The 24485-nt window shown below is 46.1% G+C and overlaps 2 protein-coding genes and 1 pseudogene across 2 annotated transcripts; all 3 read right to left on the bottom strand.

The window, feature by feature from the left end:
• Window positions 1–608: 608 nt before the first annotated feature.
• LOC144508879 (ferritin heavy chain B-like) lies at window positions 609–3185 on the bottom strand. The gene is made up of 4 exons (XM_078237093.1): window positions 3084–3185; window positions 1743–1889; window positions 1185–1310; window positions 609–755 (listed from the first exon to the last, which is right to left on the bottom strand). Exons 1-4 carry the CDS (start codon window positions 3183–3185, stop codon window positions 609–611), a joined length of 522 nt encoding a protein of 173 aa, XP_078093219.1.
• A 9155-nt stretch (window positions 3186–12340) lies between these two features.
• LOC144509499 (ferritin heavy chain B-like) lies at window positions 12341–15160 on the bottom strand. Its single transcript, XM_078238406.1, has 4 exons — window positions 15059–15160; window positions 13057–13203; window positions 12791–12916; window positions 12341–12496 (listed from the first exon to the last, which is right to left on the bottom strand). The coding sequence occupies exons 1-4, from the start codon at window positions 15158–15160 to the stop codon at window positions 12341–12343; spliced, it is 531 nt and encodes a 176-aa protein (XP_078094532.1).
• A 4459-nt stretch (window positions 15161–19619) lies between these two features.
• On the bottom strand, window positions 19620–23707 carry LOC144509068 (ferritin, higher subunit-like; annotated as a pseudogene).
• Window positions 23708–24485: the final 778 nt, after the last annotated feature.

Raw genomic sequence — 24485 nt, 5'->3', positions numbered from 1 at the left:
TATTCTGGAATGTTCCACCACGCCATCTGTAAAGCAACGCAGGATTCATTGTTTCTGTCCCAGGTCAGCACGGAGACACCCACCCTGTATAACCCAGACTCCACAATTCAGTACAAGGGCATTCCAGCCACTGTGTTTGCACCAATGCTGACAGTCTCTCAAGGCCCTCTCCCCATAATCCCCACATATTTAACATGGCCATTCCACCCAACCTGCACCTCTTGCTTTTGAACCCTGATGGTTGCTTTCTAGTCAGCTAGATTGACAAATGGAGTTAACAAAGCAAACCTGGTTAAAGTCCTGTATTCTGGGGAATAGCAGTGAAGATGAATACTTGTGACCAACTGCATGCTCCCTTCCTGATTATTCCACAATAGTAGGACTCTCCTTTGCAGAGAGAGTGAGCAGATTAGTTACAGAAATCCTTTGCATGCTGAAAACCACAAGAGGAGAGTGAATCAAGTTGGAAATCTTTTCACTTTGAATGCCAGTAAAGGACAAGAAAAATCAGACCAAAAATATTTTAATTTCCAAATACAGCAACAGCTCAGAACAGGATTGTGAGTACACAATAGTCAAAATTGGATCAAACTTCATTCTCCATCCAGTCAGTTGAGGGTGAGCCTGTCAAACAGGTACTCTCCCATGCCATTCTCAGGGACTCCCAGTCTCTTCAGGTTGGTGATGTGATCGCCAAGCTTCTTGATCATCTTCACTTGTTCATCCAAGTAGTGAGTCTCCAGGAAGTCACACAGCTGAAACAGGAAGACAGAAATCAGTGAGTTCTATTATCCAGATGAAATATCCCTTCTCCCACCATCTGCACATCTTGGCATGCTAAGGGGCAATTTAGCATGGCCAATCCACCTAACCCACACATCTTTGGACTGTGGGAGGAAACCCATGAGGCAGCAGTGCTAACCTCTGCCACATTACATGGGTAATGTGTAGATTTAACCTGAATCACCCAAAGTGACAAGTCACAATTCCATTAAACTGAGTGAATGGATCAAGAAACATTGCTGCCTCAGAATGGATCATTTTAGTGATCAGGTTCAGTGTCGGTGACCTTTGCAGAACAAACCCACAAGTGGGAAACAAGGCTATGGAATTCTGTGGCAGGGGGATTTGTAGATTCCAATATCATCTCAACACCACTGTGGAAAACCCATTACACAACTTACATGAGGGTCAGTGTTCCCAGAGGAGAGTTTGTGCAGATCCAGCAGACTCTGGTTCACATTCTTCTCCATCTGCAGAGCTCTCTGCATGGCCTCCAGACCATTGCTCCACTCATCCTGCTCTGGCTTCTGGAAGAGGGGAAAAAGCTTCATTATTCTATTGGGGAGGGGGAAGGTGACAATTAGTCCATGGAGCGGCATGCTGAGTATTAGAATCACTGGGATGACATTGGAGACCATTACTGGACAAAGTTCAGCTCATTAACTCTGCTAGTTAGTTACAACATCCCCAATTTGCTCAAGTTCCTCAGAACAGAAATTTACCCATCAATGTTTATAGCTTTACCCCACATTCACCACCAGTTGCCTGTGCAAGCACCAGAGTTAATAGACCAGAAGATAGTTCCTCTTCCAATCATTTGATCAGCTGATCTAAAGATCCACATCACACCAACTTATCCTGTACCCATCCTCACTTTGCACCAACATTTGAAATGAGATGGAAGTTGTTCAGAAATCTGAATTGCATCTTAGAAGGTTCTCCCAAGAGAAAGATCCAACCTTGACATCCTCCAGGATGAGTCTGCCTCCACGTTTATTCTGGAATTCCATCAGTTTCTCAGCGTGTTCCCGTTCCTCATGTGACTGCTCCTTGAAGAACTCAGCAAAGTGACTCAGGGCAACATCATCCCGGTCAAAGTAACAGAACTGAGGAGAGGAAAACAACAAGTGAAGAAGAGTGACCAGGTCAGAGCCAAATCTTATCTCCAGCCAGTAAAGAAATAAAAGGCAGCTTCATGGTAGATTTGTTATTGATTCCTTACAACTGGTTCTCAGTGAGGAGCTCCCAGTTACTAAACTGAGCTGGGAAAATGAAGTCACAGAATCCCTGCAGCGCAGGAGGCCATTTTGCCATCAAACCTGCCCAGAAATCCCACTCAGGCCCTGGCTCTATCCCACAAATTCACCCTGCTAATTCCCATGACACAAAGGGGCCATTTAGCATGGCCAATCAACCTCATCCATGCATCTTTGGACTGTGGGAGGAAAAGAGAGTACCCAGAGGAATCCCACACAGACATGGGGAGAACATCTAAACTCCATACAGAATGTCACCCAAGGCCAGAATTGAACCCAGGCCCCTGGCACTGAGGCAGCAGTGCTAACCACTGTGCCACCTGAAGCCACTAATTAGTGTTTTGCTAAATACAGCAAGTCCTTGTGTGCAGTTGAACTAATGTGTCAATACAGAATATTAAAGGAACAATAATGTTAAAGACTTTAATTTCTGCAGTGAAAAAGTCAGCAAGACATTTCCCCCGTGTCAGTGATGGAACAAATCTTTCCAATTCACTCCAATACAAATCATTGCTTCCTGTACAATAGACACAACAGGAATTAACTAGGAGCTAATAACTGGCCACAACTAGACAGCCAATGTTGCACTAACTAGTCACTCAGGTACATTTAATTGCTCCCTTAGCCAAGCTGGAAATGTCAACGATAGGAGGCGGCCATTTGGCCCTTCAAGCCTGCTCCAGCATTCATTACAATCATGGTTGATCCTCCAACTCAATAGCCTGATCTTGATTTCCCCCTTAACCTTTGATCCCATTCACCCCAACTGCTATATCCAGTCACCACTTGGAAAGTTAATCAGGTGCAGACTTGTACAAACTGAATCCTGTATCAGAAACAGGAACGCTGGAGTTAGTTTCAGATTTAAGCATTTCAGGAATAGCACACAGCTATAAAGAACAAGAAACACACTCCTGTCTGGAGAGGGTGTTCATTGTATGGAGACTGGGAATGTCTGCATTGACCTGGGGAAATTCAGCTTGCTCAGAATATCACCGTCTTAATTGAGAAATAGGGGTTCACCCTCCCAGGAATAAAGCTCACCATGGAGAGGTAAACATAGGAGGAATAGAGCTCCAGGTTGATCTGCTTGTTAACAGCATCCTCACAGTCCTTGTGGTAGTTCTGACGCACTTGGGAAGCCATCTCACTGAGGATAAGAGTCACACAACAACAAGCTGACCTCTACCCTCACAAGCTCTTGTATTTATACCACTGGGACATCCTGCATTCAAACTGGGAATGACATCACCAATGATGATTGACAATCCCTGACAACCAATCAGGACTCTGTTGTGAATCCCAGGCACCAATGAAAGAGGGAGTGGGGTGTGTTACCCAGAGCCAATCAATTCTGTGGGATACAGACAGGTTCAGGTGTTTTTTCTGGGATTGGAAAATTGGAAGTGGAGGAGGCCATTCAGCCCCTCCATCCTGTTCCACCATTGAATTTGATCATGGCTGATCATGAGTTTCACTCTATGAATCTGCCTTGATTCCACATCCCTTCATAACCTGAGCTAACAAATAGCTCGCTAGCTCAGTTTGGAAAAGTTTCAATAATTCTCAACATTTTCGTGGTGAGACTTCCCGATTTCCATCTTCAGTGTGAAGCAGCGCTTCTTAACAACCTCCCTGAACAGTCCCGCTCCAGCCTGAAGACTCTGCTGCCCCTGTCCCGGACTATCCCACACCAGGAAATTGTTTCTCTCCATCTACCCTCTAGTTATCCTCCTAGACCCCGGTGGGACAGAAGTCTGCAACAATGTTCCTCCATCAGGCTCTGGCTTGGGCCTCACCCCATGTATGTGGAGTCTCCACATTTTCCCCGTGTCTGCATGGGTTTTCTCCGAGTGCTCTGGTTTCCTCACAGTCCAACCATGTGCAGGTTAGTTGGATTGGCCAGGTTAAACTGACTATTAGTGTCAGGGGGATTAGCAGGGTAAATGCACGGGGTCATGGGGATAGGGCTTGAATTGGGCTGTTGTTGGTGCAGACTCAATGGGCCAAATGGCCTCTTTCTGCACTGTCGGGATTCAATGATTCTAAGTAAGCCCCATGTCTTCCAGTTTAGTTAAATCTACCCCATAAAATCTATTAATCATGTCACCCCATCAGCGCAATTGATATATATAAATATATATTCACTGTCTGTGTGGAGTCTGCACGTTCTCCCAGCCTCTGTGTGGGTTTCCTCCGGGTGCTCCAGTTTCCTCCCACAGTCCAAAGATGTGCAGGTTATGCTGATTGACCACACTAAAATTACCCTCGTGTCGGGGGATTAGCAGGGTAAATATGTGGGGTTGCGGGAATAGGGCCTGGGTGGGATTGTGGTTGATGCAGCCTTGATGGGCTGAATGACCTCCTTCTGCACTGCAGGGATTCTATGTTATATTTATGTTTAAGGGGAATGTTTAAAATTCATCTTTATCCTGCAGGCAGTCAGTGTGTCTGGAAAACATTTAGCTCAGATGTTGTAAAAGCAGGACGATTACTCCTTTCACATAGGAATTTCTTATTTTGAGAGAGGCAAAAGACTTTAGTTTACACAGAAAATTCTTTGGGAAGTTAATTGACAGGGTCATGTGATGATGTGGTTAATGGGCAGAGTTGGGTCTGCATTCGGGAGAAGAAGATTTTGCAGTTTAAATTTTCATTTCTAGCTGGGAATTGTTTGAAGACAAAGGCTTCTGCAAGCTGATCTGAAACTCAGTTTTCTCTCTGAATGCTTCAGGAATGTTAGCACTTATTATAGCAAGTATATGTATGGTTGCTAACTATTTAAAGTGGCATTTAAGTCTGAAAGAGGAATGTTGCTTATTTGGAACGGAAACAGTGATAAGCTAAAAACTAACGATGCATCCTTTCATTTTTAAATATTATTAATGGTTAAACTGCTTCATTTGTTAGAGTTATATTTAAATTCTGTTATTAAATAAAGCATCCTATCCTCACATTTATACCAAAATAGAAACATTGTTGGGATCTAGTCAGGAGTCTGAAGGTAGCTTGAGGTTCTGATCCAGAACCCTAACAATCATCTCAAACACATCAATTATAGTCATCGCTTATTCTTCTGTACTTGAGAGAATGCACGGCTGTTCTGTGCAAACTGCCTCATCATTTAACCCCCTTAACCCGAGTATCATTCTGGTGAAGTCCTCACTTCAAAGCCAATATATCAGAACTAAATGCCGTGCTTAACATGTGCTCAAACCCATACTTTATACACTCCAGCTGATTGGGGTGAAGATTAAAATTCTATTTGTCTTTTCAATTCATTAGTGTGTCTGTGCAATAGTTTTTGTCATTTCTGACATGGACCCATAATTCCCTCTGCTCCGTCACTGTTCCCCACATTGTTCAGCAAACACTTTGATTGGTGTTCCCTGCTCCAAAGTGGATGATCTCGCTCTTCCTTGTACTGAACTCTTGGTGTTGCACTCCTCACCCATATACAGCAAGACCCAGAGAACATTCTAGCGTAGGTTGAAAAGCAGCAAGTTAACTCTTGTTTCGACTGGGCAGATGGTGGAGGGAGTGATTCATATCACCCCACAGTCCCAAGCCTCTTGGGAGAGATGCCACCAATGGGCACAGTTCCAGGATGCGGTGAATGTCTTGTGGTCACAAAGGGCTTTGTCCAAGCACATGGACACTCCATGGCCACCCAGCTGGACAGCAGACACTTTGACAAAGGCCTATGGTTACTGGTTCAGAGGGAACTATTGGGAGATTCTTTCCACGTGCTTGGAATTCCATATCACAACCTGGAGTGAAGTAGGGATGATGAGCTCACAGAGAGGAATAATCCATTCCCCTTTCTGGAAACTTGATGTACAAAGACATTAACATGACTGGGATTCTATAACTGAAGACTCATTTCATTGACATTCCCAAATAAGATTCTAAAATTTCCTGGTGAATGCCGCTGTGGCAACAAAGCTCCAATCCTTTCCTGCCTTGGACAAAGCAATGGAAATCCAGTAGGATTTGGGAATGACAATTGTGACTGAATGTACAAGATTAAATGCAAATAGGGTGGCACAGTGGTTAGCACTGCTGCCGTGCTGTGCCAGGGACCTGGGTTTGATTCCCAGCTGGGGGTCATTGTTTGTGTGGCGTTTCCATGTGTTTCCTCCAGGTGCTCTGCTTTCCTCCCACAGTCCGAAAGATGCACGGGTTAGATGCATTGGCTGTGCTGAATTCTCCCTCAGTGTGCCTGAACAGGTGCCAGAATGTGGCAACTCAGGGATTTGCACAGTAACTTTGTTGCTTTGACTGCAAGTCCACTTGTGACACTAATAAGCTTTAAAAACAGTTTTATGTCTTGATGCAGCCTTGATTCCACATCCCTTCATAACCTGAGATAACAAATAGCTCGCTAGCTCAGTTTGGAAAAGTTTTAATAACTCTCAACATTTTCAGGGTGAGACTTCCCGATTTCCATCTTCAGTGTGAAGCAGCGCTTCTTAACAACCTCCCTGAACAGTCCAGCTCCCGTCTGAAGACTCTGCTGCACCTCTCTCGGACTATCCCACAAGAGGATATAGTTTCTCTCCATCCATCCTCTAGTTATCCTCCTAGACCTAGATGGGACATAAGGCAGCAACAATGTTCCTCCATCAGGCCCTGTCTTGGGCTGTGGCTTGGGCCTCACCCCATGTAAACCCCATGTCTTCCAGTCCAGTGATATCTGCCCAATCAGATCAATTCACCATGTCATCATAGTAGTGCAATTGATATGAGTATCTGGAATTAGGAATCTACCGATGACCATGAAATCATTGTTGATTGTCATAAAACCCATCTGGTTCACGAATGTCCCTGAGGGAAGGAAATCTGCCTTTCTTACCCAATCTGTCCTTCATGTGAGTCCAGAGGCACCGCAATGTGGTTGACTCTTAAAATGGCCTCAGGGATTGGGCAATTAATGCTGGCCGAGCCAGTGACGCCCACATCCCATAAGCGAATCATATACATATATAGAGAAATGTTTAAAATTCAGCTTTATTCTACATATTCTGTGTTTGGAAAAACATTTAGCTCAGATGTTGTAAAAGCAGGATAATTACTCCTCCCACATGGGAATTTGTTACTTTGATAGAGCCAATGGACTTTAGTTTACACAGAAGTTTCTTTGGGAAGTTGATTGACAGGATCATGTGATGAAGTAGTTCTTGGGCAGAGCTGGGTCTCTGGCAGAGGGAAGACATTTTTGCAGTTTAGAGTTGTAGTTCTAGCTGGGAATTGTTTGAAGACAGAGGCTTCTGCAAGTTGATCTGAAACTCAGTTTTCTCTCTGAAAGCTTCAAGACTGTCTGCACTCATTACAGCAAGTATTTATATGGTTGCTAACTGTATTTAAAGTGGCATTTAAGTTTGTAAGACGAATGTTGCTTATTTGGAACAAGAACAGTGATAAGTTAGAAATTAAAGTTGTTTCTTTTCATTTTTAAATATTATTAATGGTTAAACTGCTTCATTTGTTAGAGTTGTATTCAAACTGTGTTATTAAATAAAGTTTGTTTTATGATATAAGATCATTAATTTGTCAGTGGAATTACTCCTGGAGGAAGGATCCTATCCTCACATTTATGCCAAAATCCCTATTTTTTAATGGAACCTTGTTGTTGCTACAATTAACGTTGCTTTCTTTGACTTTCCTCAAGCGGATGGCATCTATTCTCCAAATTCTAGCCTCAATAATATCAGTTTAATGAGTTTGCAAATGGAAATTGAGCCGTGTGGATGGTGTTGAACACAACTGTGTCGATGTTGCCCCATCTCTTGGAGAATTGATGCATCTTTTGTCACATCCAGAACTATCTGTGACACTGACCACAGCAGTTGAAGGCACCAAACCTGCACTAGATAATCCGCAGGGAATCTACAAACCAAATCTCCAAGCCACTCATCATCCTGAGTTGGAAATATATCGACCGTTCCTTCGCAGTCGCTGGGTCAAAATCCTGGAATTCCCTCCCTAATGGCATTGTGGGTCAACTCACAGCACATGGAGTGCAGCGATTCAAGAAGGCAGCTCACCACCACCTTCTCAAGGGGAACTAGGGATGGGCAATAAATGCTGGCGTAGCCAGCGACGCCCATGTCCCATGAATGAATAAAAAAAACCTGAACAAGTTGGGGGAGAAATGAAAGTGAATCAGTGGAACTGAGCACTAATGTTCCAATGAGGTATTTCTTTTCACACCAATCAAGTATTTCTTTCGACACCAATCAAGTAAACAAACTCAAATGAACTTAGGGACAAAGTAAAAGGGGCAGCTCCCCAAAAGGAAGGGGGGAACAGCCCGAACCAAAATCAAAGTCGAAAGGAAACTTAAAACGTCAAACCAAAAGGTGATTATCGGGGTCGATAATACACCCCAGCCCCTGCGGCGCCCAGCGGTCGCGGAAGGCGTCAACCGCGCCCGTGGACACCGCATGCTCCCTCTCCAGAGACACCTGGCCGCGAATGTAGCCGCGGCAGAGGGGCAGACAGTCGGGATGGACGGCCCCGTCGATCGCCCGCTGCCTGGACCTATTGATGGCGCGTCTCGCCAGGCCCAGGAGCAGGTTCACGAGGAGGTCGGCATCCCGACCCGCCCCTCTCCGCACCAGGTGCCCGTAGATCAGGAGCGTGGGACTGAAGTGCAAACAAAACATCAGTAAAAGGTGTTTGAGGAAACCAAAAAGGGTGTGCAGCCTAAAACACAGAACGTAGACATGGTCCACGGACTCCACAAGGCCACAGAAAGGGCAGTCTCGGGAGCCCGTGTACCGGAAAAACCTACGGTTGTACGGCACTGCTGCGTGCAGCACCCTCCACCCCAGGTCCCCGAGATAATTGGGGGAGATCCCTCCGTAGAGGGACCTCCACTGGGGACCTCCGCCGCCCAGCGGCAACAAGGCCCGCCATGGTGTATCCGGGCGACGGGCGAGGACGCGGTAGTGAAAGGTGTGCAGCAGCAGCCCGTACAGGAAACGCCTCCGCGCGGTGGAAAAGGGCATGGAGGGCATTTCCGCGAGGCGGCACACGCAGTGGGGCACCTGACCTGGGGGGGGGAGGTCTAGGCTTCGGGCCAATGTGGACTTCCGTCGCCTCGACAATCACCAGGCAAGACTGTTCTCTTCCTGTTGGGAAGCACTTCAGCGGTCACGGGCATTCGGCCTCTGATATTCGGGTAAGCGTTCTCCAAGGCGGCCTTCGCGACACACAACAACGCAGAGTCGCTGAGCAGAAACTGATTGCCAAGCTCCGCACACACGAGGACAGCCTCAACCGGGATATTGGGTTCATGTCACACTATTTGTAACTCCCACAGTTGCGTGGACCTGCAGAGTTTCACTGGCTGTCTTGTCTGGAGACAATACACATCTTTTTGGCCTGTCTTGATGCTCTCTCCACTCACATTGTTTCGTTTCTTAAAGACTTGATTAGTTGTAAGTATTCGCATTCCAACCATTATTCATGTAATTTGAGTCTGTGTCTTTATAAGCTCTGTTTGTGAACAGAATTCCCACTCACCTGAAGAAGGGGCTAAGAGCTCCGAAAGCTTGTGTGGCTTTTGCTACCAAATAAACCTGTTGGACTTTAACCTGGTGTTGTTAAACTAATTCCGTCCGAGCAGGGGAACGCTCGGGCGGGATCCCACCGCACGCCTGTGCCGCCTCCAGACCGCGTGTGCACTCGGGGCCGAGCACGACTGTCCTAAGGTCTTGGATGGCTTTGGCCGCGCGCCAGACGGCCACCCCTGCGCGCTCAGCCAGCACGTCGGGGCTCATCCAGCCCGCTCCTCCGCCATCCAGCACGTCCCCGATCCTGGTCACCCCGGCGTCCACGGCCCTCCTCTCCGCCAGCCACCTGAAGTCGTAAGGCTGGAGGTGCGGATTCCTGAGCAGCGGCTCTCGCACGAGAGCCGCTACTCCTGACGGGGGAGAGCTGCGTCGCGAGGCGACAGTGTTCCAGACCGTGAGGAGGTCCTGGTAAAAGACGGGCAACTCCCGCAGGGAGGTCGGAATACGCCCCAGGTTGATGTGCAGGAGCTGCACGTCGTAATTGAGGCCATGCAACTGGCGGAAAAAATACGTCGCCATCGCACGCCATCGTGGAGGAGGCTCGACGTAAAGGTATCGCTGCAGTGTCTGGAGGCGGAAGGTCGCCACCTGCGTGCGGAGGCACACCAGACCTTGTCCGCCCTCCTCAATCGGGAGATGCAGCACCTCGGCAGCGACCCAGTGCAGTCGGTTGTCCCAGAAAAACCGCACGAGGGCTTTCTGCATATCGGTGACAAAGCCAGGGGGAGGGGCCAAAGTGACCAGCCGGTACCACAGCATGGAGGCGACCAGCTGGTTTATGACGAGAACGCGCGCCCTGTAGGACAGCACTCGGAGCAGTCCTGTCCAGCGACCCAGGCGGGCGGAGACTTTGGGCTCCAACTCCCGCCAGTTCGCCGGCCAGGATTCCTCGGCTGGGCAGAGATGGACCCCCAGGTAGAGGAGGTTGGTCCTGCTCCAGGTGAAAGGCCTGAGCTCCTCCGGAAGGGGGTCCGTCTCCCACGGACCGACCAGGAGTCCGGAGCACTTGGCCCAGTTGATCCTGGCGGAGGACGCGGCGGAGTACACCGCCTGGCATTCTCGCATCCTCCGCAGGTCAGCCGGGTCCGTGAACATGAGGAGCACGTCGTCGGCGTAAGCAGACAGGCCTCAATGAGGTAAACTCCCCCCAAGCAAATTTATGGGCTGTGGGTCCAATATTTCCCCTTCTCCAAATCTCAAGTCTGTTATGAGAGTCGAGGAAAGATTTTATCTGAAGCATGGATCATCAAGAGCCTGTCCTTTGGACACCTATATTTCCTCATTGCAGACATTAAAGTAGATCCTTTGGCGATAGGGGCAGTGGTTGAACGAGTGATAACCTGCCCTAAAATGTAGGACAAGATGGTCGATGCTCTATTATATCGATAGGTCAAACCCAAAACTTGGCAATTTCAAGTGAAGACCATATGAGGTCATTCATTCCCCTTGATTCAGCCTCCCCGTGTGACAAGAAAAGCTGATTGGATCATAGCAACACATTTATATCCATATAATCCCTACAGTACAGAAGGAGGCCATTCAGCCCATCAGGTCTGTACCGACCACAATCCCACCCCAGCCCTATTCCCATAACCCCATCCATTTACCCTGCTCATCCCCTGACACTAGGATTAATTTAGCATGCCCAATCCACACATCTTTGGACTGTGGGAGGAAACCCACGCAAACACGAGAACATGCAAATTCCCCACAGACAGTAACCCAAGGCTGGAATTGAACCTGGGACCTTGGTGTTGTGAGGCAGCAGTGATAACCACTGTGTCCATTTCCCACGTCAGTCAATTTATTATTGAATGTATTTCCACCATCCTTTCAGACAGCGCATTCCTAATCATAAATCACTGGTTAAAAATAATCCTCCACATCTGATGTCATTGCCCTTATTGACATTCTCAACTGAGTTGAAAATGAATGCTGTCATTTTTAGGCTTGGGAGAAAGCAATTGATGATTCTTATTTGGTATGAATGCACAATGAGATTAAATGATGGTGTGGAGTTTAAGTCACAGGTTTGTGATATTTATTGACTCTATTCAATCAACTACAGTTTGAAGACTTTTACTCCAGGAATCCCCATATTGCCCTCCCTTGAGGCAAGTCTAACATTTCAGGCAATATTGACCAAAGCCCAGTTGTACTTCCCTTCAGTATGAGGAAGGCAGAGACCTCCCAGACCCCATTGCTGTTATCTAGTACTATACTGAAAAGGCTTAGCAGGGCAACAAGTGGGCAGGTTCAGTTCCAAAGCATTTCACTAATAATTCTGTGGAAACTATCCACCCAGACAAAGATTTAAAACAACTCATTTGACAGCAGCTACTGGTCTGAATGATTTGAGCTGCCATTGGTGCAAAAGGCAGAGACACAATGGACATCAACAAATCTGGATTCAGCCAGCAAGGCTCAGATCTGACAATTCCTCCCAAGGAGAGAATCTAGCACTGGTGTTCAAATGATGCAAACGATTAAGCATTTATCTGGTGCCTTCCAAAAAAAAAAGGGTATCTTGGAGTTAGACTGTCAACGTAGCTGGTCCATTGGTGACTGCAAATAATTAAAACCAAGCTTCACTCCATTATGAAATGTTTATTTAGTTTGTTCATTCCCATAATGCACCTCTGGCTCAATCGCTCTAAAACCACAGGTCCAGAGATCTCAATTATACAAACTTGAACACAAAGCTCATCCCCCACAATCAGTCTAGTCACTCTCCCCCAGGGTGAGCCTGTCAAACAGGTACTCTCCCATGCCATTCTCAGGGGCTCCCAGTCTCTTCAGGTTGGTGATGTGATCTCCAAGCTTCTTGACCATCTTCACTTGTTCATCCAAGTAGCGAGTCTCCAGGAAGTCACAAAGCTGGAAGACAGGAGGACAAGTCATTAACATCGAGCAGCAAAGCAAATATCAAGCATTGGATTTCCTCAATAGATGGTGCAATGCAGAGTGACTGAAGGGGAGGGGGTGAGGGGCTGTGAAATACAAGTGCTTGTATCCCATGATTACTGGGACAAGATTATCCCCTCTCCATCACCAGATAAAACTCAAGAGCCACTCCAATAAAAAAAAGTCAGTTGGATGCAGAAATCTTGACAGTAACATTTCACTGTTTTAATTTATACAGTAGCCCAGATTACAGCATCAGTGACTTACATGAGGGTCAGTGTTCCCAGAGGAGAGTTTGTGCAGATCCAGCAGACTCTGGTTCACATTCTTCTCCAGCTGCAGAGCGCTCTGCATGGCCTCCAGACCATTGCTCCACTCATCCTGCTCTGGCTTCTGGAAGAGGGGAATGGCAGACAGTTCATTCACAATGGAGTCAAAACACATGAGAAAATAGGGATCATAACCAGAATGTTACAAGGAACTAAAGCATCACACTAATTGTATCAAAATCAAAGGGGACGCAGATATCCAACCTTGACATCCTCCAGGATGACTCTGCCTCCACGTTTATTCTGGAATTCCATCAGTTTCTCAGCATGTTCCCGTTCCTCATGTGACTGCTCCTTGAAGAACTCAGCAAAGTGACGCGGGGCAACATCATCCCGGTCAAAGTAACAGAACTAAGGGGTGGGGGAAGAAAGGAGTAAATTTATTTTTGGAATTAGAGACTGATGCAAATTTTTACAGATGCACCATTGAAAGCATCCTTTCGAGATGCATCACAGCTGGGTATGGCTCCTACTCTGCCTAAGGCTGCAAGAAACTACAAAGGGTCATGAATATAGCTCAATTAAATTTTAAAAAGTTACACAAAACCCAGAGGGCAATTTCTCTCCAGTGAGTTTAGTTTGATTCATGGTATTTTTCCCATCATTCAGAGGGACATTAAGCCAATGCTTGACTTCAGGAAGCAGAAAGGAGAACATGTCCCTGTCTATGACAGGGAGGTCGGAATGGTCAAGAGCTTCAAGGTTAGGTGTTCAGATGGCCAACAACCTGTCCTGGTCCCCACAGGTCAACACCATAGTTAAGAAAGCCCACCAACGTCTCTACCTTCTCAGAAGGAAATTTGGCACGTCCGCTACAACTCTCACCAACTTTTACAGATGCACCATAGAAAGCATTCTTTCTGGTTATATCACAGCTTGGTATGGCTCCTGCTCTGCCCAAGATGGCAAGGAACTACAAAGGGTTGTGAATGTAGCCCAATCCGTCATGCAAACAAGCCTCCCGTCCATTGACTCCATCTACACTTCCCGCTGTCTTGGCAAAGCAGCCAGCATAATTAAAGACCAGAAACCCCAGACATTCTCTCTTCCGTCAGGATAAAGATAAAGACCAACATCACGTACCAACCGACTCAACAACAGCTTCTTCCCTGCTACTGTCAGACTTTTGAATGGACTTACCTTGCATCAAGTTGATTTTTCCTCTGTGCTCTAGCTATGACTGTAACACTAGATTCTGCACCCTCTTTTCCTTCTCTATGAACAGCATGCTCTGTCTGTATAACACAAAATAAATATTTTCTACTTTATGCTCAAATGGCTCCATCTGTTCCCAGGTGGATATAACATGGTCTATTTGGGTGAAACTATTTGATCATGATCTCCCCATGAGAGAGAGAGAGCTCGCTGCAACTGGAATCTTGCTGTGCATAAATTGATTGCTGAATTTCAGAGTGAACAATTTATCACAACAGCTACTGAGGCAACTCAAGGAAAGAGGCACTATACAAATGCACTAACCCCCCACAAAATGGACCAAGCAGCATCCTTCATTCTAGTTTCACTGCAGATCAAGAATCCTGGGCACCCCGAACACCACCAGGACTTTTCTGGTCATTAATTGATAGTTACAAGCAGGGACTTGCTAACATTTCCCCAGCTACAGTCACCCGCATTGAAGCTGAACCTTGTCTAATGTTAACAAGCACCTGACCAGCTTTGTGCTCAGTTCCAAACTCAGGCAGCAGCTGAACTAGTTTCATCCATTAAACCCCTCAATGGAGAGCAGCTGTTACAAGGAGCAGCCCATTCACTCAACATCACCCTGGATGACACACTGGAGACACTCACCCCTCAATGATTCTCTCACCCCCAGGGATGAGAGACAAAATAAATAGGTTTTAGTCACAAGTAGACTGACATTAACACTGCAATGAAGTTACTGTGAAAATCCCCCAGTCACCACACTCCAGCACCTGTTCAGGTACACTGAGGGAGAATTTAGCATGGCCAAAACACCCTAACCAGCACATCTTTTAGACTGTGGGAGGAAACCAGAGCAATCCCACACAGACACAGAGGACATGCAGAAACCACATAGACAGTGACCCAAGCATCAAACCCAGGTCCCTGGTACTGAGGCAGCAGTACTAACCACTGTGCCATTAGTATCATTTATAAAGTCACTTCATTCAACTAGAGAAGATCCCACATTTCAGACCACAGTGACAAGGAACACAAAGCTCACCATGGAGAGGTAAACATAGGAGGAATAGAGCTCCAGGTTGATCTGCTTGTTAACAGCATCCTCACAGTCCTTGTGGTAGTTCTGACACACTTGGGAAGCCATCTTCACTATTACTGCCACCTAGAAAGTTTTAGAACTGCCCCTTTCTAACACAAGCTCTTGTATTTATACCACTGGGACATCCTGCATCCAAACTGGGAATGACATCACCAATGATGATTGACAATCCCTGACAGCCAATCAGGAATCTGCCATCAATCCAGCCTCCAATTATCACAGGGTGTGGGGGGGAGGGGGGGAGGGGGTGGGAGCCAGAGCCAATCAGAGCTTTGGAAACCAGGCAGGTTTGGGAGATTCACCGCGATGATGTCACTGCTTTTGGGTCCTCGACCATCTTCCCGCGTGAAAATGTCTCATTGTTTAACCCTCTCATTTTAATTGGACGATAACTTGTTCCTTTGGCTGAAGTGGGTGTTATAATCTGGACAGGTTTGTTATTGGCCAGCGACAGCGAGGCTGATACAATATTCAAAACTATCCCGTCGTCTTGAGGGAATTTTCCTCCGAGGAAAGTGAAGCTGAGGCTGCAACCAGATCAGCCATGATCTTATCAAATGGGCAAGCATGCCCGATGGGCTGAATGGCCTAACCCTGCCCCTAATATGTATGTTCCTCAGGGAAACAAGTCCCTTCAATGAGCCTCAGAATATTGGAATCAGATTGAAACGCTCTCCAACAATCTGACTCGTCCCTTTGAGGCAGTTCTGATTTCCAGCGATATTTCGACACCTGATCTCAGTGCAAAGGTCATTCAGCTTTTCAATCCTAGCTTTGGTGATGTGATGTGTTGCCTGGTATTAAATCTGTGCTCCCATCAATCCCTTTAAACACAAACGCAAAGGCAGCAACTGGATTCCCAAGAAACGGTCGTAACCGCTTCAGAGAGCTGGAGGAAACCGTGGAGTCACCTTTGTGTAGGGGATACTTGCAGCTCATCCATGTCTGAGATTAGCAGACCAAAGCAGCCGATAATTGTCTTTCACCTTTTGTTGATATTTTGTTTGTCCCACGCTCCTGATCTATGGACACCAGTGCGGACAGGGGCTGCGGGGGTGGAAGACAGAAGACCTCCTCGTGAACCTGCTCCTGCGTCTGGCCAAACTCACCATAAACAGGTCCAGGCAGCGGGCGACCGAGGGTGTAGTCCAACCCAACTATCTGAACCTCTACCACGACTACATTTGCGGCTGGGTGTCCCTGGAGAGGGAGCATGCGGTGTCCGAGGGCACAGTCAACACCTTCCGTGCCCGCTGGGCACCGCAGGAGCTGGGGTGCATTATTGACCACTTTAATCGCATTTTAATTTGATGTTTTAAGTTTCCTTTCCACTTTGTCTTTTGTTTCGGGTGGATTCCCTCCTTTCGGAAGCTGCCCCTTTTAATTTGTCCCTGAGTTAATTTGATTTTGTTTATTTGGTCGGTCAAAAGATTGATAATTGCGTTTCCTTTTCTGAAATATGGAGCAATGAAATCCATCGACATTCCAAACCCACACCAAACTTGAACATTTTAGGAGCTGACTAGCATTTAAAATGTGGTGCCATCAATCTCCAAATCTACCTTCTGGATATCTAATCTCAAAGCAAAATCATTCCGTTGTTCCATCCTGGATTTGATGCCGTGATGGTTCCCCTTGGGCATGAACATGGTCTCTCTGGAGACTAATTCCATCACACCCAGTGCAGGATGCAACTGAATTCCTCACCCTGATTGCACACCCTGGATTGTTCCAGCTAGATTTGCATTTCCAGCTAGAATCCCTATTGTGCAGAAAGAATCCAGTTTGCCCATCGAGCCAGCATCGACAATGATTCCACCCAGGCCCTATCCCTGTAAACGCATATATTGACCCGACTAATCCCCCTGACACTAATGGTTAATTTAGCATGACCAATCAACCTAACTCGCACATCTTGGAGTGTGGGAGGAAACCGGAGCACCCAGAGGAAACCCACGCAGACACGGAAAGAACATACAAACCCCACACAGGCAGTGACCCAAGCCGGGAATCGAACCTGGGTCCTGGCACTGTGGGGCAACAGTGCTAACCACTTTGCTACCATGCTGCCCTCCTTTGAGTCACAGAAGACAAATCCAGTATAATTTGCAAAGAATAATTGCAGTTTGGTGTGTGATGTGTAATGGGACAAAGTGATTCATTTTATTGGGTTGTTGGAATGATATAGCGCAGAGGAGGCCATTTGGCCCATTGTGTCTCTATCTGCCCTTTGAGATGTTCAATATCCCCCATTCCCCCTTCCCATATCTGTCTTTAAATATATATCCAATACCATTTCATTATGAAGTCTGCTTCCACCATCCATTCAGGAAGCCATTGTTTTGTAAATTGAATATCTCCAATCCGCTGAATTCATTGAGTAGCTGTTTGCCGGAAGCGTTTCCGGAGGAATGTCTATTTAATTTAATTTGATGAGATCCATGCTCTTCCTTTGGAAGGATTATATTTTGCTGATGTTTAGTTCCATCGACATTACTCTGCCTCCAGTTCCATATCTCACTCTTCAGGGGTTGATTCCTAACTGCCCTCTGAAACAGCCTGGAGCCCATTCAGTTCCAGGGGCAATTACAGATGGGCAACAGATGCTGGCCTTGCCCCCACATCCCAGGAAAGATTAAAATAACCTTAGGGTTCTAACATTTCCTGATGAATGCAGTTGGGGCAACAAAGCTCCAATCATTTTCAGGCTTGGAGAAGCAATGGAGATCCATTGGGATTTGGGAATGACAATTCGGATTGGGAATGAATGGACAACAAGATTAAGTGTAAATGCTGGTTTTGAGTTTTATAAATTGGTGAGAGATCACATGACACCAGGTTAGAGTCCAACAGGTTTATTTGAAATCACAAGCTTTCGAAGCGCTTTTTAAGGCAAGGATAGATAAATTTTTGAACACTAAAGGAATTAAGGGTTATGGTGGGCGGGTGGGTAAGTGGAGCTGAGTCCACAAAACGATCAGCCATGATCTTAGTGAATGGCGGAACGAGCTCAGGGGGCCAGATGGCCTACTCCTGCTCCTAGTTCTTATGTTATGTTCCTTCATAGGGGAAGTGACTTCACCTGACAAAGGAGCAGCGCTGCCAAAGCTTGGGAGTTTAAATAAACCTGTTGGACTATAACCTGGTATTCTGTGACTTCTCATCTTATTCCCAGGTCCCACACCAACATCTCCACATTATAAATTGATGTAATAGGGAGCGTTTAGCTGGTTTTGTAATGACTATATTCAGCCCTTCAATAGGAGAGATCACATGACACCAGGTGATAGTCCAACAAGTTTATTTGAAATCACAAGCTTTCGAAGCACTGCTCCTTCATAGGGGAAGTGACTTGACCTGACGAAGGGGCAACACTCTGAAAGCTTGTGATTTTAAATAAATTTGTACTATAATCTGGCATCGCGTGACCTCTCATCTGGTTCCCAGGTCCAACACCAGCGTCTGCACATTGTAAATTGATGTGATAGGGAGCTTTTAGCTGGTTTTATGACTATATTCAGCCCTTCGATAGGATTAAATTTTACATAAGGAATCCCCATATTCCCCACTCTCAAGTATCACATTTCAAGCAATATTGACCAGACCCCAGTTTAATTCTTTAAATGGGACATGGCCATCACTGGCTTATTGCCCATCCTTCGTTGCCCTTCAGGTGGTGAGCTGCCTTCTTGAATCACTGCAGTCCATGTGCTGTGGGTTGACCCACAATACCATTAGGAAACTCCAGGATTTTGACCTAGTGACTGCAAAGGAACAGCAACATATTTCCAAGTGAGGATGAGTGACCTGGAGGGGAATATGCAGGTGGTGTCCCCCTGTCCTTCTCGATGGAAGTAGTTGTGGGTTTGGAAGGCACTGTCTAAGGATCTTTGGCAAATTGCTGCAGTGCATCTTGTAGATGGTACACACTGCTGCTACTGAGTGTTAGTGGAGGAGGGAATGGGTGTTTGTGCATGTGGTGTCAATTAAGTGGGCAGCTTTGTCCTGGATGGTGTCGAGCTTCTCGAGTGTTGTCAGAGTTGCACCCATCCAGGCAAGTGAGGAGCATTCCATCACACTAACTCATCATTGTTATTCCCTTTAGTACCAAGAGCCAAGACCTCCCGTAAGCCTGGTCTATATCGAGACTGAATGGCAGTAAAAAGCTATTTCACAGCAAGTGCTTGGAAAGATTTGCTCTTGGGGCAAAAAGCAGAGAATATTTATCAACAGATCCCGTTCCAGCCAGCTAGGCTCAGATCTGACAACTCCTCCCAACCAAGACACTGGTCTTGAAATGGTGTCAAATTTAATGTACAAAGAACAAGTTAGACCATCCACAATGCTACTGGTATGTCAGTGACTGCATTACTGGATGTAATTACAACACAGGCAACATTCACTCCATTACAAATGATTTGTTTATTCCCACAATGCCACAAATTGACAGCTCCAAAGATGTCAATTATACAAATAACATGCTTATCCTGTGCTGTGAATTCAGTCACTCCCCCAGAGTGAGCCTGTCAAACAGGTACTCTCCCATGCCATTCTCAGGGGCTCCGTCTCTTCAGGTTGGTGATGTGATCTCCAAGCTTCTTGATCATCTTCACTTGTTCATCCAAGTAGTGAGTCTCCAGGAAGTCACAAAGCTGAAAGGGAGGAGGATAAGTCATTAACATCTCACAGCAAAGCAGATATCAAGCATTGTACCACCTATTGGAGGAAATCCAAATGAGGAAAAAAGTGCTTAAATCCCAGGATTAGAAAACCATAGAAAATTACAGCACAGAAACAGGCCTTTTGGCCCTTCTTGTCTGTGCCGAACCATTTTGTGCCTAGTCCCACTGACCTGCACTTGGACCATATCCCTCCACACCCCGCTCATCCATGAACCCATCCAAGTTTTTCTTAAATGTTAAAAGTGACCCTGCATTTACCACTTTATCCGGCAGCTCATTCCACACTCCCACCACTCTCTGCGTGAAGAAGCCCCCCCTAATATTCCCTTTTAACTTCTCCTTTCACACTTAACCCATGCCCTCTGGTTTTTTTTCTCCCCTAGCCTCAGCGGAAAAAGCCTGCTTGCATTCACTATCTATACCCATCAAAATCTTATACACCTCTATCAAAGGAAAGGAAAAGGAAAGGAACATGGTGGACAGAGTACCCTTCGTTGTCCAGTACTTCCCCGGAGCAGAGAAGCTACGGCATCTCCTCCGGAGCCTTCAACATGTCATTGAAGACGAACATCTCGCCAAGGCCATCCCCACACCCCCACTTCTTGCCTTCAAACAACCGCACAACCTCAAACAGACCATTGTCCGCAGCAAACTACCCAGCCTTCAGGAGAACAGTGACCATGACACCACACAACCCTGCCACAGCAACCTCTGCAAGACGTGCCAGATCGACACAGATGCCACCATCTCACGTGAGAACACCATCCACCAGGTACACAGTACATACTCTTGCAACTCGGCCAACGTTGTCTACCTGATACACTGCAAGAAAGGATGTCCGAGGCATGGTACATTGGGGAAACTATGCAGACGCTGCAACAATGGATGAATGAACACCACTCGACAATCACCAGGCAGGACTGTTCTCTTCCTGTTAGGGAGCACTTCAGCGGTCACAGGCATTTGGCCTCTGATATTCGGGTAAGCGTTCTCCAAGGCGGCCTTCGCGACACACGACGGCACAGAGTCGCTGAGCAGAAACTGATAGCCAAGTACCACACACACGAGGACAGCCTCAACCGGGATATTGGGTTCATGGCACACTATTTGTAACTCCCACAGAGTTTCACTGGCTGTCTTGTCTGGAGACAATACACATCTTTTTAGCCTGTCTTGATGCTCTCCACTCCCATTGTTTTGTTTCTTAAAGACTGGATTAGTTGTAAGTATTCGCATTCCAACCATTATTCATGTAAATTGAGTCTGTGTCTTTATAAGCTCTGTTTGTGAACAGAATTCCCACTCACCTGAAGAAGGGGCTTAGAGCTTCGAAAGCTTGTGTGGCTTTTGCTACCAAATAAACCTGTTGGACTTTAACCTGGTGTTGTTAAACTTCTTACTGTGTTCTTCCATTGAGCCAGTGTCTAATCCAATTTACTACCTCCCCATGTATACCTAGCGACTTAACCTTCCTAACTAACCTCCCATGAGGGACCTTGTCAAAGGCCTTGCTGAAATCCAGGTAGACAACATCCACCACCTTCCCTTCATCCACTTTCCTGGTCACCTCCTTGAAAAACTCTGAGATTGGTCAAACATGACCTACCACATATTACTGGGACAACATTGTCCCCCTCTCCATCACCAATCCCCTGATAAAGACCAAGAACCACCCTAATGTCAGTTGGATACAGAAAACTTGTGTAACATTTCACTATTAATTTATCCAGTAGCCCAGATTACAGCATCAGTGACTTACATGAGGGTCGGTGTTCCCAGAGGAGAGTTTGTGCAGATCCAGCAGACTCTGGTTCACATTCTTCTCCATCTGCAGAGCTCTCTGCATGGCCTCCAGACCATTGCCCCACTCATCCTGCTCTGGCTTCTGGAAGAGGGGAATGGCAGACAGTTCATTTAGTGAAGTCAAAACACACAAGTGCATCACACTAATTATTGGATTAAAGTCAGTCCAAGGGGATGCAGATATCCATCAAATCCAACCTTGACATCCTCCAGGATGAGTCTGCCTCCACGTTTATTCTGGAATTCCATCAGTTTCTCAGCATGTTCCCATTCCTCATGTGACTGCTCCTTGAAGAACTCAGCAAAGTGACTCAGGGCAACATCATCCCGGTCAAAGTAAGCAGACTGCAGAGAGACAAATGGAAGAGTCAGGTTTGATCTGATTTACAGCCAAAATACAAACACAGCTTCACAAACAAGTTACCCATTCACTACCTCAGCACTGGAGATTCAATGCATATTGTAAAGTCCTCATGTTGTAGGAGACCAGTTACAATGCATTTCATACGCAAGTCAATATTATTCTTTGTGTAATCGCCTCAGGTCAGTCTTCCATCACCAACACCTATTTACACACTGAATAAAATACTGCTTCAGCAGTTACAGGGGAGGCGATGGCCTAGCGGTATTATCGCTAGACTATTAATCCAGAAACTCAGCTCATGTTCTGGGGGACCCAGGTTTGAATCCTGCCACAGCAGATGGTGGAATTTGAATTCACTAAAAATCAGGAATTAAGAATCTACTGATGACCATAAAATCATAGTTGATTGAGAAAAATCCATCTAGTTCACTAATGTCCTTCAGGGAAGGGAATCTGCCGTCCTTACCTGGTCTACCCCACATGTGACTCCAGAGCCACAGCCAACGTGGCTGACTCAACTGCCAACCAAGGGCAACAAATGCTGAACAGCAAGTGACACCCATGTCCCACAAATGACTAAAACTAGTCAAGCCCCACGACCTACATTACTTCAAGCAGCTCCCACTGATTCTTTCCTATCAGGCAAGCGTCCACTTGTTCAATTTTTTAAAAAAAAGGGAATTTATATTCCAAGGCCCTTGAACAAATTTATTGACAATCCCCTATCTCACTCATTTTAAAAATGGGATTATTTGCCCCAAGTACCTGCCTGCAATTCACATCTGGTATCACAAGGAGAATATCTCACCATCATACTCAAAGCCCTTCTGCAAAGTGGACACCAGAGACACCATCTCCTAGAACCCAATTAGCTTTAGCTCAGGGCTAGTCAAGATTAGGATATTAAATTTAATGATCTGCCATGATCAAAATGAATGGTGGAGCAGGCTTGAAGGGCCGAATGGCCTCCTCCTGCTTCTAGCTTACACTTTTTCTTTTATACCTGGCATCGACAGTCCTCTTTCAACCATTGTATCAATTTTGTATCAACCCATTACAGATGCTTAATGAAAGCTGGCCATGTAAAACCAGTTACCAATTACAAGGGCAACAGTGGCAAGCACTGCTGCCTCAGTCAGGGTTAAATTCCCAGTTCAGGCCACTGTGGAGTTTGTATGTTCTCCCCATGTCTGGGAGAGTTTCCTCCCACAGACCAAAGATGCGGGTTACGTGGACTGGCTATGCTAAATTGCCCCTTAATTTCAGGGGGACTAGCAGGGTAGATACATGGGGTTACAGGGCTGGGACTGTGGTTAGTGCAGACTCAAATGGGCCAAATGGCCACCTTCTGCACAGTAGGGATTCTATGATTACAATATTGTGCAAATATATTTAACTCAATGGCAATGTTAGAAACAAGAGGTCAACAGGGTCATAGTTCTGACTCTGGTGAAAACAATCATACAGCTTAAAGATTATTATAGATGATACAGGTGTTATAATCACTGCAAAAGAGGTTTATTACTGACCATAAAATAAGTTGCACTACATTAGAACTTTTATAAAACCAATGCATTCATTGTATACAGACCAACAGGTTATTCAAAAACACTAAGTTTCTTGAAAAAAAACAAAGCTCACCATGGAGAGGTAAACATAGGAGGAATAGAGCTCCAGGTTGATCTGCTTGTTAACAGCATCCTCACAGTCCTTGTGGTAGTTCTACTGCACTTGGGAAGCCATTCTAACTCACTAGACTCTGACATTGATGCAAGTGGGACCAACTCATCTTAAATACCAAGACTCACATTCCAATTGATGCTACACCACTCCCAGTACCCAATCAGAACTACAAGCTCCTTAGAGGGCACCAATCAAGAATGGAATGCAGTGGATATGATCATTTGGACCAGGGAACATTCTGATTGGATGATTAGAGCAGGCAAGTGCAAAACTGCAGCACATGGGAAGCAAAAATGACCAATCATGTTCTTCGGTCAAAGTCGAAGGAACTTCCTACGGACCTGCCAGTCCTGACGGAATCAGCAATTTCTCATTCTAGGACAGCTTAGGCTCATGGGGTTGGGGTGAGGGCTGGGGGAGTGGTGTCACTCTGACTGCCTACTTCTCTTTCACAATCTTGTGGATCCCTGGGTGACCTCTACAGAGGGCGTGTGTGGCAGGCATCCATCAGTACACCTGGTGCCGTCTGCAGTCAGTGGGCACCTAGGGTATAGACTGTCTTGCAGGTGTCATTAACAAGATCCTGCTTTAGTAGGGCAAGTACCTTTCTAATGTACTTTACCCTCACGTTGGCATAATCATTTTTTATTCATTCATGGAACATGGGTGTCATTGGCTGGGCCAGCATTTATTGCCCATCCCTAGTTGCCCTTGAACTGAGTGTCTCGCTCAGCCATTTCAGAGGGCAGTTGAGAGTCAACCACATTGCTGTGACACTGGAGTTACATATAGGCCAGACTGGGTAAGGATGGCAGATTTCCTTCCCTAAAGGACATTA

The sequence above is a fragment of the Mustelus asterias genome, chromosome 21 (genome assembly GCF_964213995.1).
Source record: "Mustelus asterias chromosome 21, sMusAst1.hap1.1, whole genome shotgun sequence".
In the NCBI taxonomy this organism is placed as follows: domain Eukaryota; kingdom Metazoa; phylum Chordata; class Chondrichthyes; order Carcharhiniformes; family Triakidae; genus Mustelus; species Mustelus asterias.
The sequence above is the reverse complement of the archived record's forward strand: the minus strand, read 5'-3'. Positions and strand labels throughout refer to the sequence as shown.